This window comes from Lepidochelys kempii, chromosome 24 (assembly GCF_965140265.1).
Source record: "Lepidochelys kempii isolate rLepKem1 chromosome 24, rLepKem1.hap2, whole genome shotgun sequence".
NCBI classification, from domain to species: Eukaryota; Metazoa; Chordata; order Testudines; family Cheloniidae; genus Lepidochelys; species Lepidochelys kempii.
The window spans coordinates 9,957,791-9,973,407 of record NC_133279.1 but is presented as its reverse complement, the minus strand read 5'-3'; the positions used below and the strand labels follow the sequence as shown (position 1 = coordinate 9,973,407).

Below are 15,617 nucleotides of genomic sequence, written 5' to 3'. Positions count from 1 at the left end.
CTACATAGTAACACCCCCAACTCCAGCTTATGAACACCTCCCATGCAACCTGATCCAGCTCCTGCCTCCTCCTCCCCCAATAGCTGAGCATTCCAGCTCAGAGGCAGGTTGGGGAGGAGAGGAAGGGGCTGTGCCCGCCCTGCAATGGATCAGACACAGGCTGATACCCACTTGCTGCCGCCCCTTTGCCCTGGTGCCACCTTCATGTGTCTATTTCACCTGCCTAACCTTTGGGTGGTACCAGCCCCACCTGCTCCCGCTGCCCCTTCCCCTGCTGTGCGCCCTTCCCGGCAGCCAGACTTCTGCATCCCCCCCCGGCCCCCTAATGGAGCAGTGCCCCTCAGAGCATAGAGGGCCCCTCCTGGGACCGTCAAGCACCCCACATTGGAGGATGCTGCGCCCCAGGCCAATAGAGTGCCCCCTGGGGTGGTGCAGCGCCCCTGGAGCTCTGCTCAGCCACTCTGGGTCTCTGCGCAGTGATCAGCGGCAGCTCTTACCAGGGTCATCCTCCTCTGCAAAGGCCACAATGTGGATTCCGTCCATGTCATCTTCCTGGGGAGCAGAGCAGAGAGAGTCACCGGTCACCAGGTGCATCCACCTTCCTGTTGTGCGGGGGGTGTCAGACCCCCCTTGCAAATAGGGAGGAGTGGGGTGCAGAGTGTGTTCAGGTCAGAGGATCAGCTGGGAGATGGACAGATCTGCACACTTACCCACAGCCCTGCTCGCACGTGAATGCAGGTGTGCACACCCCATTCACACTCCCATTCATGCCCATCAGTGCCCCAATGCAAGCCCTAGTGCAATCTCACCCCATTCACACCCCCATGCACATTCATTAATGCCCCAATGCAAACCCTAGTGCAAGACCACCCCCCATTCCCACCCCCATGCACATTCATTAATGCCCTGATGCAAACCCTAGTGCAAACTCACACCCCCATTCACACCCATCAGTGCCCCAATGCAAACCCTAGTGCAAACTCACCCCCCATTCACAAACCCATGCACAATCATTAATGCCCCAATGCAAACCCTAGTGCAAGCTCACACCCCCATTCACACCCCGTGCACATTTATCAGTGCCCCAATGCAAACCTTAGCGCAAGCTCACACACCTCATTCACCCCAACACAGACATTCACAGCCCAGTACACACCTGAATGCAAATGTACACAGCCCATTCACGCGCCGGTACAGACACATCCATATATAGTCATATCAAAGCTCCCAAGGACACTCCCTGCCCACATCCACGTGCCTACCCCCACACCACCATACTCATGTGCATTCACTAGTAACATATGTGCACCATATGCTCAAAGCCCCCTGTGAAAATACACCTACATGCCCAGGTGCAGGCAAAGATTTACATGCACAAAAATCTATATGCACGTGTCAAAACACACACACAAATATACACACAGGCCTTTATGGAAGTGGCCCTACTTTGTTGTGCATACACACATAAGAGGATGTATGTACACACACATGCACTCACCTTGGCAAGTGTACACAGACACACACAGATCTCTGTGCATTCACACATGAGCAATACGTGCAGATAACTACAGGAACACATGTCCCACCCAAAGAAAGAGGCATGTATTGACATTGTCTCAGATATGCAAACACACCACACATATGCAAATCACAGGTACACACATTCTGCACAAACCAGACACACACACAGCGTATGTGCACACACATATACACAGATGCAGAAGCACAATTACATGTGCACAGACACACATATTGGATACACCACACACACATACATATACCCCATAGCATTAACCTCTCCCTCCAATAGACACACAGAGAGAACACCTACAAACCAAAGAATAATGCAGCTTAGAATGTAACAGGCCCAGTGATATTTTCGGGTTAGTGTTTATTACCGGATGTTGTCACATGCAGGAAATGTACAGCGTCTATTTCCTAGCTATTTGTTATATGGACTATAAACCATATTGGCAATAGGCACACATATGAAAGACAGAGGTGACAATAGATTTTTAAAGGGGAAAAATATCTTACAAAATCACCCCCATCTTTGTGATTTAAAAAAATGTCAAATACATAATGGGGCATGGCTGGGCTAAAAATGAGAGCCCACATTTTCGATCTTGGGTGCTTTGATTTTCCTGAGCGTGCAGAACTGCTAGTGAAGTTAGGTTCAGAACTTCTGGGAAATCAAACCAATTATTCCCGGTGCTAATGACACCACATGGCAGGTTGTTAAAACAGAAAGCATGTAAAACATTTAATTTGGTCTGTCAGGTTCTGTTCTTTTTCACTTTCTTGTCAATTTCATGTCAGTTTCCCATTCTAGTCAATTTCACTTTCTACTCATTGTCTAGCCAATTTCACTTTCTACTCATTGTCTAGCCAATTTCACTTTCTTCTTTTCCTGCACCAGCTCAAAGCTGATGCCTTTTAGCTGCTGAAGAAACAGAAAAGTGTCTAAATCTAAACAGAAAAGTGTTTTGATGGAAATGAGGAAAAAATCGGTGACATAATTTCTATTAATATTAGTTTTCTAAAATCCTTAACATACCTCCCCGCACCCTTCCCCCAACCAATGTATAATTGTGGGCCCAAACAGCTGGACACTGAGGCCCAGACCCTAAGGTATTTAGGCACCTAACTTCCACTGACTATTTAATGAGTCAGCTGTATGCTTTAACTAAAGGCATAAATGTGTCCAGTTTCATGGGATTTTTTTCATATATTTTTCGTAAAGGTTTTAAGAGCCAGATCCTCAGCTGGTGTAAATCAGTGTAGCAGCATTTATGTCTCTGGAACTATTCTGCTCTACGTCAGCTAAGAATCTGGTCACAAATATGTGTGTGGTGCATTTAAGGAACTGAATAAAGAATAGACCCAGTCTCAGCTGAGTCCTTAACACATTGGGTCTGATTCTCTGTTTCCCCTGCCTTTTGTGCAGACATATACATCAGCGCAAAATGGGTGCAAAGTACTGCCATTCTGATCTGGTAACATTCCATACCCCATGGCATAGATGTAAAGGATGGTGCATGGGAGAATCAGGCCCGAAGAGTTCATCAAGGATTGGGCCTGGTGCCTTCCACTGGAGATTTGCCCGAATTAAGGATCATGGGAGAAACTAGCATGAACTTCAGGAGTTGAAAGAAATCAGAGATAGGAAAAGAGCTATTCAATCCCGTCTAGTTCATCCTGGGGGGCCAATCCAGGATTGCGCCCTGAGGACATTCTCCAGGGTTCAATGCAGTATGCTTTCAGGCACCCCAGCTATGCTACTAACAGCATGTCATTTGGAGGTGGGGGGCAGGCTGGAGGGACACTAGAGGCTCATGGTGCAGGTTCAGTGCCATGCTTGGGTGGGTTAGATGGCTGGCTGGCAAGGAGCTGGGCCCCTGACTGGCCATGCCACAGCACTAACCTCACGTGATGCCAGGCACTCTCTGGACTTACCCAGGTCTCATACATGCTGTCTGGCTTGAGCTTCCTCAGTGTTGACCTGCAAGATAACAACAGAGGCTTCTTTGAGGGAGTGTGTGAGGGATGGAGGCCTGCATAAACCCAGCACTCATCAGGCATGCCCCAGGTAGTCAGGTGGCATCTGCTAAGTCCATGCTCCTCCATGGGGCAAGAGTGGTCCTCAGAGTTTAATTTCTCTTGGGCAGAGCAAGGGACTGGAAGTCATGGTGCCTGGATTCTGCTCCTAGCTTTGAAAGGGAGAGTTGTATAATGGTTAAAGCAGGGAGCATGAAAGTCAAGACTACTGGGTTCTATGCCCCATGTGGGGTGGAAATGTGGGGTAGTGGTTAGCGAAAGGGAGCTGGAGGCAGGACTCCTAGGTTGTATTGCCAGCTCTAGGTGGGAGTGTGGTCTAGTGGTTAGAGAACAGGGCTCCTAAGGTTCAGTTCTTCTACCCTGTGGTGGAAGAACACAGCTGCTGGGTCTGTGTGGTGCTAAACTTTGGGCATTTGAAACCGTGAGCCAAATTTTGCAACAAGTAGGGTAGAGACAGTGAGAGAGACAAAGGCGGATGGAGAGATACAAAAGGGAACAAAGCAGCACAAAATCTAACACAATCCAGTCGGGAAGTAACTGCCGAGCTATTTGATGGAATAAAAAGCAGCTGCCATGGCAACCATAGTCCCTGATCTGCCAGCTTTTAGCGTGAGTCAGGGAGGGGCAGGGCCTCACGCACCATGGCAGTAAAATGAACAAAAGCAGAGATCTGGCCCTGGGGATCTACCGCCCTTCGCAGAGCCATGCCCTGTGCTCCTAGGCCTCTGTGCCTGGGGAACATCACCCCTGAATCACTCCCATCCCCTTGCCTTTCCCTTTTCTGGGCTGCTCTGTATTGAGGTCGCTGGGTGGGGGAGGGAGGGGAGTGGCAGTTTGATCCCAGGGGATTAGAGTGAACAGGCAGCCAGGACAATGTGTCGGGAACATCCCTGTCCAGAAATGCAATCTGCTTGGGGGTGCAGCGCTGGGCTGTTAACCCCTTGGCTCTCAGTGCCCAGGGGCGGGGGGAACAGCAAGTACGACAGACCCTTGGAGTCACAAGGTGAAGTGCTCTGGCCTGTGTGGCCCAGGTCACGCTAGACAAGCATGGGGAGCTCCTTCTGGCCTGAAAATGTAGGGCCCTGATTCTCAGCTCCTCAGTTCCTATGCCGGGGCAGGGGGGATTAATTTGGCTTTCAGCTCCAGTGTCAGTTAGAGCAGCCTCAGGGCTGCTCTAATCTACACTCTGCTCCCCAAGAAGCAGGGAATAGCCACAGTGCAGCATGCCCTGCTCCACCTGCTACCCTGGGAACAGGACCCTTGTGCCTCCTCAATGACCTCTGGAGAGACTCATTGTAGGCGGGGCGGGGGGAGGCTTGACAGCATAAGTGAGAATCAGGCTGGATAAATCTCCATAGCAACTCCCCTCCCTTCTGTAGGGAGGTTAGTGCTGGTTCCATAGTCCTGGATGTTGGAATCCCTTTATCCTCAGACAGCAAGGGCAGAAGCCAGGCAAGCTACCCCCATCCACTGTGCTTTCTATGCCCTGCGTGCCGAGGTTATGCTTTGGTTGCTGCTGAAATGCAGCCACCTCTGGGGTGAGGCAGTATTGTCATTTAACAGCCACACAGCAATGTTGCAGAGGGATCACTCACCCACTGCTGAAAATGCAGCCATCTCTGGGGTGGGACATAGCTGCTGTGTCACAGGCACACAGCACAGCAATTTAGGGCAGGAAATGAAGGGCAATCCTGTCTCTAACTGACTGCGTGTAGCGGCCGTAATGATCCAAGTGGGAATTAGGTCAGGACCCTAGAGTAACATCCCCACTCCTTGCGTAAGTGCCACAGGATATTTAGTGACAAGTGGTCGGAGCCTTGGAATTGAATCTCAGCTGGGAGGGCTCTAGAGGGGACATGGAGGAGAAGGACAATAGGGTTGGCTCCAGGAAAGTCTGTCATGGGGGAGGCCACAGAAGGACAAAGCAGCTGAAACCCCCTCTCCCACCAGGACCCCAGGGGCAGCCTGGGCTGGGAAAAAGTGGGCAGAGCTGTCGGAGGAGAGGGCGTGGCTTGCGCAGCTGGGGGGAGACAATAATTAAGCTCCAATGGTCCCGCACCCTGGAAATCACAGCAGCTCCCCCTAGTGGAGGGCAGGGGTAGGAGGTCTCTCTGGGCAAATCTCCCAGCAGGAGTGGATCTGGTTATGACGGGCTAGCGGCTGGGTGTGGATCACATCACTGCCTTTGCGGGAGGAGGGTCCCTTAGGGGGAGGAAGGGGCTTTTGCTCCATGGAGCCCCCAGAAGTAACCAGGTGCCCAGCCCCCTCCTGGGAGCCAGACTCTGCGCCAAACCAGGGCCATGTTTCTATGGCAGCAGGAGAATTTCCTTGCTCTGCCGCAGCCATAGAAACGGAGCTGTTGTCAGGCTGGGCAAAAGTGTATCCCAGCCCTAGCCACATGCATCCAATGGGGAAACCAGTGTCTGTGCCGGGATGTGCCGGGCAGCTGTGCCGGGCAGTCCTGCTCCCCATGGCGAGCCAGCCGCGGTATCTCCCCATCGGGATCGTTCCCTCGCACCATCAACCCTAACTCCCCACGGCAACTAATTCTCCATGGCAACTAACTCCCCATGGCAACTGATTCCTCGTGGCAGCTGACTTCTCGTGGCAGCTGCCTAATGCCCCATGGCAGCCAGTGGTAGTTCCCTCCTCATCAAGTTCAACTGCAGCTCGAAATCGCAGCTGGCTGTAGCTCCTCATGGTGACCCTCATGACCAACTGTAGCTCCCTGGTACAACTGACTGGAGCTCCCCAAGGTGACCGACTGTAGCTGTAGGTCAAAATGAACTGGAGCTCCCTGTCATGAGCCACTTACAACCTAACCTAAAAAATGATCCCTCACTCTCACAGATCTTGGGAGACAGGCCAGTCCTCACTTACAGACAGCCCCCCAGCCTGAAGCAAATACTCATCAGCAACCACATACCACACAACAAAAACACTAACCCAGGAACCTCTCCTTGCAACAAAGCCCGATGCCAACTCTGTCCACATATTTATTCAAGTGACACCATCATAGGACCTAATCACATCAGCCACTCCATCAGGGGCTCGTTCACCTGCACGTCTACCAATGTGATATATGCCATCATGTGCCAGCAATGCCCCTCTCCCAGGTACGTTTGCCAAACCGGACAGTCTCTACGTAAAAGGATAAATGGACACAAATCAGACATCAGGAATCATAACATTGAAAAACCGGTAGGAGAACACTTCAACCTCTCTGGTCACTCAGTAAGAGACTTAAGGGTGGCAATTTTGCAGCAGAAAAGTTTCAAAAACAGACTCCAACGAGAAACTGCTGAGCTTGAATTCATATGCAAACTAGATCCCATTAACTTGGGTTTGAACAGAGCCTGGGAGTGGCTGGGTCATTACACATATTGAATCTATTTCCCCATGTTCAGTATCCTCACACCTTCTTATCAACCTTCTAAATGGGCCATCTTGATTATCACTACAAAAGTTTTTTTTTTCTCCTGCTGGTAATAGCTCATCTTAACCAATGAGCCTCTCACAGTTTGTTTGGTAATTTCCAACTTCTCTGTATGTATATCTATATATCTTACTATATGTTCCTTTCTATTCATCCGATGAAGTGAGCTGTAGCCCACGAAAGCTTATGCTCTAATAAATGTGTTTGTCTCTAAGGTGCCACAAGTCCTCCTGTTCTTTCTGAGGATACAGACTAACCCAGCTGCTACTCTGAAACCTGCAGTTCCTTACTGTGCCCGACTGTAATATCCCCTAGTGACTGACTGGCTCCATGGCACGATCGACTGTGCCCTTCCACACCCAATCACTACTCTCTCTCTCTGTCATGTGGAACCTGGCCCCTCTGAGAGCTGTCCCCCATCAAAAGCTCCCCCCATCGTCAGGTGCTGACCTATACCCCTTCCCCCTCCTGTAAGCCCCACCTACCCAGCCCAGCCCAGCTGGCAGAATTGGGAAATTCTGGCCCGCGCTTTCAGTTATTTTTTTGCTCATTGCTTTGCTTCCTGGTTCCAGGCCAGTCCCCCCGAGATGCCTTCTCGGAGGGTTCAAATCCCAGCAGCAGCCTGTTCCAGACCAGCGCTGCAGGCCCAAGGGGCTGAGCGGGACACCCTGTGTTCTCTGTCTACGTAACCTGCCACACCCAGCAGCAAAGTCCTCACAGCCCAGGCTGGCATTCACCCCTGGAGACGTGCTGCACCCTCTCCGAGCCCGCACATCATTTCCTTCGCTGCCCAGCTGGGAAGTTGAATGATTATGTCTCCCTAGCTGTGCGCCCCTTCAGCCAACTCTGTCCACCTTCCCCAGCCCTGGCTGCCTACAGGAGCCCCGGTGTAGGGGACCTTCTGGCCTCTTTGCCCTTCAGGCAAAGTTTCCCCAGGCAACAGGTGGGGAAACGGAGGCATGAAGTGCTTAAAATGGCCGTTTCCTAAATCCTGGTGAATTCAGGCACCCACCTTTGGACACCATAATGGGGTCTGGTTTCCAGGGGGGCAGGTGCCTAGCAGCAGATGAGATCCCCCATATCACCAGTCACATCGGAAAACGTAGGCCTGGGTGGCTCTCCCAAGATCAGACAGGGAGTCAGAATGGAAGCCAGGCATCCGGAGTCTCAGCCCAGCGTTTGAAGCACTAGGCCACCCTCCTGCCCTACTGGGGCTCTGATCCATCCCGTGGCTGGCAGCCCCCTACCTCTTGTGCTCCTCGATGAATTGCACGATCTCCTCCTCGCTGTTGGGCTTGTCAGGGATGGTGACGGGCTTGTCCATGAACGGCTCGTAGTAATCGATCTCGTTCAGCTTCAGGGTCAGCTTCTTGGCCACCTGCAATGGGAAGGCAGGTGGCCAGTGAGCGAGGGTGTCCGTGGCCTGGTTACTGTGAACCACAGGAAACCTCCCCACACCCCCAGCAGTTGCCTCAGTCCCACGGGCTCCTTCCCTTGCTGCTGTGGAAGGGGCGGGAGCGATGGGGCCTGATCCTGATCTGTATGCTGTGCTGCCAAGGAGCTGGCGTGGGATGGGTCTGTTGGCCCTGATTCCCCTACATCCCAGGCAGCTCCCCCCGACTGCAGCCGGAGCAGTTTGTGCTTGGCAGCAGGGGAATTATGCCCGACCTGACCCTGCCCTGCCTCACTCTAGTAGCCAACAGGGTTATTCCAGGCCCATTCGCTTTGGCAGCAGATGCTCATAGAGCTCAGACATGGGAAGAGGGAGAGGGAAGGATCCCCTCCCCCCAGATAAGGGTCTTTTGCTTCCTGGAGCTCACACAAGCTTCCTCTTCCCCATTCAACATCCCTTGGCCCCGCCCCATCACTAGCTGGATGCTCCCCCTTGCGCCTACCTTGCCGTCAAAGGTTGCAAAGAAGGGGATGTATGGATGGAACTCCTCAGCTGCATCCACAAAGGCCTTGAAATCTGAAAGAGACAGAGCCATGGGGTCATGGGTATAGGGCTGTGAATGCCCACAGTCAGGGCTGGACCAGCAACTGCCCCAACTAGGGTCATCAACCAGGACTGAACTCAGGACCTTCTGTACTAACAATGTGAGCATCCAGCAACTCTTAACAAGCAGCTGTAGTAGACTCTTATCTCCTGCCATAGGTCAGCCACTAGAGGGGACAAAGGCCTGTTGATTCCTAATGTGAGGGGCACTGCAGTCATAACATCCCTTCCCCTCTCCATGCCTCCTCTCCTCTCAGGACTGACATGCTTTGCATGTGTTGATTGATCAGCCAATTAATTAGTTACTTATTATTAAACATAATAACACCTACTTCTGCTGCGGCTCCCACCTACATGTCTCAAAAATCAACCCATGAATTCATCAGTAAAACTGCTTCCGAATCACGCAGTACTCCTGACTCCCACATCCTCCATTGATACCTCACCCACAAGGAAACTGAGGCACAGATCTGGGCAGGGACTTGTCCAAGGTCACACAGAAGGGAAGGAACCCAGGAGCACCCGGTTCCACTTTTATGGACACACTCTCCTCCCAGAAATGGGGACAGAACCCACCAGCCTTGCCTCCCCCATCCCGACACCAGCCACCAATTCACACTCTGCACAGAGAACGCAGGAGGCCAGACTCTGGCTAGACCCCTGTCCTGCCCAGAGTGGCTGATTGGTAAATTTCTGAGTGTTTCTAGCCCCTGCACCACTTTCCTGATGCCTAATTCGAAGCGTCTCCCTGGCTGCCTGGGACAGATCTCTGCTCACCCATTGCCTCCAGCCCTCTGAGGCACCGATGGGGGAAATCTGTCCTACCTTGGGCACTCTGGGGTTCCCCCTGCTGGGCTCACACCCTAGCTGCTGGGTTGCCCCAGTTAGGGAAGCTGGGTGGCCCATTGCTCTGCTGTCTGGATGATGGTGTGGCTGGGTTTAGCCTCCCCTGGCCTTATTAGCTGGCTACACGTGTGCGTTCTGCTCACCCTGCAAGAGCCCCCCTGAAGAGGCACCAGTACGGGGGGATGGGATTCTGCTCAGGGCCTGGTGCTGGGCCCCTCGTGGCTGGGAGATGCCCAGAGAAGCAGCCAGGGCTGGATGGGAAGTGGCGGCAATGGCAGGAGGAGGCGTTATCCCCCCCTCAGTCAGGGTGGGACAGTCTAACGAGGCCCTGAGCGCTCGTCGTCATTACAGCCCCCATGCCACAGCTCGGAGCACCCCAACCGCGGGACACCCCAATCTGCAGCAGTGGATGGTCCCAGCTGCCTTGCAGGAAGGAGTAAGAGACTCCACCCAGTGGACAATTTATGGAGTAACTTACCTTCGCCTTAGCACCATTAGTGAAGCAGGCGAGTTTATTGTCGATCCCCTTTTTATTTTCTTCCCGTCTCACATGACTCTGAGTCACCCATATCAATGCCCAACCCTTTATTTCAATCCTGACAATCGCTGACCTCAATGAAACCATGTGGCAATGAGTTCCACAGGTGAACCATGCGCCGTGTCCAGTCATGACCTGGGTTTCCTCTGTTTTAAATGTGTCGACTCTTTCACACTCGGTAGATTTGGGGTGAACATCTGGCTCAGTTCTTAGCTGAGCAGCGGCAAAACTAGCCATAAGGAAGACTGGGCCTGGGCCTCTGGAGGGGATGGGGGGAATTGGGCTGGGATCCCGTAGGAGAGAGAGAGGAGCATGTGGCGTGGAAAGCAGTGGAATTGCTGAGGCTGGCAGGGTGGGGGTGCGGGATCTGAAGCGAGAGTTAATCTAGAGTGGGCAGGCGGATCCCCTCATCCTCGGGGATACAGCGTATCCTACCAGGAGGGGAACTGTGCCCGGAATGGCTCGGGGGCCGGGCAACTCACTCTGCGCCAGGTGAGCGGAGCTGTGAGGGGATCTGATGGGTTAAGCTCACTTAATGCTGGCGAGACAGCAGGCCCTAATCAGGGCTTGGCAAGAGGCTGCTGGGCTGTTAGCTCATAACATGTCTGAATTCAAAACGGCAGCAATGAGAATTTGCTCTCGGTCACCTCCTGGCTGGGTTGTTGGATGGGATGAAATTGGCCCTGCTGTCACGGTACTGGGGCTGCACCAGGAAGGGCTCAGGGGCTGGCCCCAACAGGGGAGACTTTTTCGTAGCATTTTGTCTCCAGAAAGTTCACAAGGAGCTTACAAAGAACGGTGAGTTCCTGCTTCAGGGCTGGAGCATGGCATCTGTTTAACGGCACACTGCAATGCTGCACAAGGATCGTTCACCCAGCACTGCAATGCAGCCACCTCCGGGGTGGGATGTGGCAGCTGTTTAACAGCACACTGCAACGCTGCACAGGGATCGCTCACCCAGCACTGCAATGCAGCCACCTCCAGGGTGGGATGTGGCAGCTGTTTAACAGCCACACAAAACGCTACACAACAGTTCAGTGCAGGAAGTGAAGCTGCAGGAGATTGGGGTGATGGAGGCGGGACCGTGGAATCATCTGAGCTGGGGTTCGGCCTGGACACAAGGAATGACAGCTCAGCTTTTACAAAAAGTCCCAGGGGATCTTAAATGACGTGCAAGTGGTCAGGCCCTCAGTTTGTATTTGGCATCACGCAACACCTCCATCAGTACAGCCCAGCTGGGGCATTGGAGTGAGCATCAGAGGAGAGAGCACCCCCTACTGAGTCACCCACACCACTCCCAGCTGCACAGTGCCCCCTAGCCACTCACTGGGGCACTGAGGACAGCACTGAGTCAGAGAGGACAGTGCCTCCTACTGTATTGTCAGCCCCACCTCCTCAGCGGCTGTGTTTGGTTATGTCACCTCCTAGTGGCTGCAGCCTGCAGAGGGTGCAAGCCCTGACCCTGGCAGAGACGAGAGATTTTCCTGTAGCTGACACTGGGAGCACAGGGACCAGATCCCCTCCCTGCCAGAAACTCCCAGCCCTGCTGTGGCTCTTGCCGCTCTGCCGTGGAGGTTTGCCATTGGGGTGCCTTTATCCAACCACTCACACTTCTCCAGCAGCCCTTAGACAGCCTGCTAATGACTCCCCCGGCACTGCTTGGAGGAAGCTCACAGCTCTCTGCAGCCAATAGCAGCAGTGCAGCCTGGGCTGGGGGGTTGGGCCCAGGGAGGGTGGGGTCCCACCAGCGCAGGGACCCCAGTCGCCACCTACGTACGTTCTGATTCCTCGTTCTTGAAGTAGCCGATGAGCTTGGGCTTGTCTTCAATGTTATCAAAGGCCTGGAGCTCACGGTCTCCCTCGATAAACTCCACCGGGTCTTCCAGCACCTGCAAGGGGGGCAGCAGGAGCTCAGCACCCAACCTTGGGAAACCCCATCCCCACACCCAGGGAGCTGGCTCTGCAGGAGGGTGGGGAACGGCATCGCCCCTGGGCTGTCCAAGGCACCAGGACTCAGCCGCAGCCCTCGCTTGGAGTCATTTCAATGCGTCTTTGCACCTGGCCTGTGAGTCTCAGTGCACCAGGGCAACCCAAGGGGCTTGGCAAGTCCCACCTATGGGAACAAGGGACAAGGTGTGTGGGTCACGCGGAGCCTGCATTCTTCTGCCATCCAGGCCAAACGAGGGGACACAGCATGCGCTAGTGGGGAAGGCCCAGGCATGGGAGTCAGGACTCCTGGATTCTAGCTACAGCACTGGGAGGGAGTGGTGGCTAGTGGTTGGAGTGTGCGTGGCTGAGGGGAGACGGGGCTGGGAATCAGGACTCCTGGGTTCTATTCTCAGCTCTGGGAAGGGAGTGGGGTCTAGTGGCTGGAGCAGAGGACATGGAGCCAGGACTCCTGGGTTCTATTCCCAGCTCCACCATTAACTCGCCATGTGACCCTGCCTCAGTTTCTCCCCTGTAAATGGAGAAGGGGGTCTGTGGGGTGAGAGCAGGAGGAACAGGGGGTGTCTGTGGGGTTGGGGGGGTCAGCGTGTCGGGGGTGGGAGGGCTTAGTCAGGCTGGCGAGGGGTCCTGAGCGTGCTGGCTGTGATATGCAGGGTAAGGGCAAAGCACCTGGACAGCACCACCAGAGGCAGGGAGCTGTGTCTCCCCCAGCCCCCTCCCCCCCACCCCCCATCAGTGTCTCTGAGCCAGTCAGTGAAGGGGGGCTGGGCGAGGGACCGGGGGACGCCACTCACATCCAGGAGAAACTCCACCAGGGTGTCAGCCGAAAATTCCCCATCGTACTCGATCATCTCATCCTCCTTGAACACATACACGCTGTCCTCCTCTGTCAACCCTGCCAGGGGAAACAGAGCGTGAGACGGGCCACGGATGCGGGGGCATTACAGCTCCCCGCCCCCCTGAGCCTCTGGGGAATCACCCCAGGGCCGGGGCACTGCACCGTGTGTGTGTGTGTGTGTGTGTGCGCTGACCCCACGACCGGACAGACTCAAGGTGCCCGGCCGTGTGCCATAGGCCCTATAGTGTGACGGGGACTCGTATGTGCAGTGCGTATGCTGCACCCTCCAGCCAGGCAGGTGCTGAGTCATTGCTCGACGGCTGGGGTTAGTGACACTGATCTGAGGGCCAGGTCCCGATAGGCTGGGGCAGCTGCTGTGGAAAATACCCTTCCTGACCCCCAGCGAGGACACAAGGAAAGTCCCCAACACCCGCTGCAGAGCCTCAGCCCAGGGCCTCACCCTGGGGCAGGAGGAGAGCATCTCGGTGTCAGGGGAGCTGGGGTGTCAGGGCAGGGGAATGGGGAGGTGTCTGTGGTGTTGGGGGAGCAGGGGGGGTTTGCGGCGTAGGGATCAGGGGAGAAGGGGGTCAGTGGGGTGAGGGCAGGAGGAACAGGGGGTGTCTGTGGGGTTGGGGGGTCTGTGGGGGGGTCGGGGGAGAAGGGGGCCTGTGGGGTGAGGGCAGGAGGAACAGGGGGTGTCTGTGGGGTTGGGGGGGTCTGTGGGGGGGTCAGGGGAGAAGGGGGTCTGTGGGGTGAGGGTAGGAGGCACAGGGGGTGTCTGTGGGGTTGGGGGGGTCTGTGGGGGGGTCAGGGGAGAAGGGGGTCTGTGGGGTGAGGGTAGGAGGAACAGGGGGTGTCTGTGGGGTTGGGGGGTCTGTGGGGGGGTCTGGGGAGAAGGGGGACTGTGGGGTGAGGGGAGGAGGAACAGGGGGTGTCTGTGGGGGGGTCGGGGGAGAAGGGGGTCTGTGGGGTGAGGGCAGGAGGAACAGGGGGGGTCTGTGGGGTTGGGGGGTCTGTGGGGGGGTCTGGGGAGAAGGGGGTCTGTGGGGTGAGGGCAGGAGGAACAGGGGGGTTCTGGGGTTTGCCCCTCTCGCGGGCGGGGGCAGGGGGAGCCAGAAGCCCGAGTAGCCCCCAGTGATGCTCCCCGCCGCGCTTCAGGGGCTTCTGTAGCGTCACCCGCTCGGCGCCCATCAGTGAGCTCCCGGCGCCCTCTGGTGGCTGCTGAGCAGAGCCGCAAGCAGCCTCAACCCCTTTGCCTCCTGGCAGGTTCTGGCCCCCCGTGCCCTGAGGGGGCTCTGCAGGGGAACGGGGGATCATATCAAAGAGGCCGTGGAGCCCCCTCAGCGCAGGCCGGACGCTGGGCTCCCTCTCTCCGCACTGCACGCTCCTCCTTGGTGGACAGCTGGTCTCATCGGACGCAAACGTCCCCGCAGGAACCTTGGCCCGCCAGGTCACCCTGCCTCCATGGGGCGCTGTCGGGCTGAGCCTGGAGCCACAGTCAGGCCCTGCGCAGTCACTGCCCAGACGCGCCCCCTGCTTCCCCTGGCCTGAATACCCATCACACTGGCCCTTCGGCAAGTGTCCGCTGCACCCCAGGGAGCAGCTGCTGGGTCAGGGGAACACAGCCCACAGCTCCCCCCTGAGTTTTCCCAGCCGGTGGGGACTTGGGTCCAGTTCAGACTTGCACCCAGACATTGGGGAACCCTCCGAACTTCACTGAAGCCTACACAGAGGCGCCAGCAGAGGCCAGGGCTAGCCTGGAAAAGTCCCCCCACCCCCCAATCTAACAGAGAGGAAGCCAGCAGGTTCCCAGAACTGAACAGAGGAGAGTTTTGAGCCCTTCTGTGGGACTGAATGAAGGCTCCTGGCCCTGCATGTTCCCCAGGACCTTCCCATAATGTTAAGGGCACAAGGGACTGGTCCCATCCGGTCCGAACTGCAAATTCTCCCCCAGGGATTGCTGCAGCTGCCCAGTCGCTTGTGGCTGAAAAAGCAACAACTCGGGATGTGCTGATCTGAACCAGAGACAGGGTGATCTGCAGCCAAATGTCCCACTGCTGCGCTAGGCTCTCTGGGTTTCCAGCAAGAGGCAAAACTTCAAGGGGGTTTCGCCTCCTCAAAACCTGGAGCTCAGGGACCTAGGCCATAGTGGGAGACAGGGCCGAGCAGTGGGAGAGGGAGAGACCCTTTCTCTGCCCCCCTGGGTGTGTATCCAGCTGCTTCATGCCTGGGGCTGCAGGGGTGGGGGCAGGCACAGGGAGCGAGCGCCCCATGTGGCATCAGCTCCACCCGAGTCCCCCATGTGGCATCAGAAGCAGGAAGGGAGCTACCAGATCTGCCCTGACATGAGCCAGGGTTGGGATGGGCTCGGAGGCCATCAGGAGGTGCTGAGTTGTGGGCCCTGGGTTCTCTCCCCACTGAGGCCAACACGGACTGGGGCTGGTGCAGGGGCTGCAGC

At 55.5% G+C, this 15,617-nt stretch overlaps 1 protein-coding gene across 1 annotated transcript in view; it reads right to left on the bottom strand.

The window, feature by feature from the left end:
- The window catches only part of CASQ1 (calsequestrin 1), a 34,306-nt gene that overhangs the window by 5,541 nt on the left and 13,148 nt on the right, over positions 1 to 15,617 (bottom strand). The window contains exons 3-8 of the mRNA XM_073322582.1: positions 13,116 to 13,216; positions 12,152 to 12,263; positions 8,890 to 8,963; positions 8,242 to 8,372; positions 3,457 to 3,502; positions 498 to 552 (exon numbers count right to left, since the gene is read on the bottom strand). Of these exons, the coding sequence (XP_073178683.1) occupies positions 498 to 552; positions 3,457 to 3,502; positions 8,242 to 8,372; positions 8,890 to 8,963; positions 12,152 to 12,263; positions 13,116 to 13,216 (519 nt within the window). The remainder of the gene's footprint in view (positions 1 to 497; positions 553 to 3,456; positions 3,503 to 8,241; positions 8,373 to 8,889; positions 8,964 to 12,151; positions 12,264 to 13,115; positions 13,217 to 15,617) is intronic.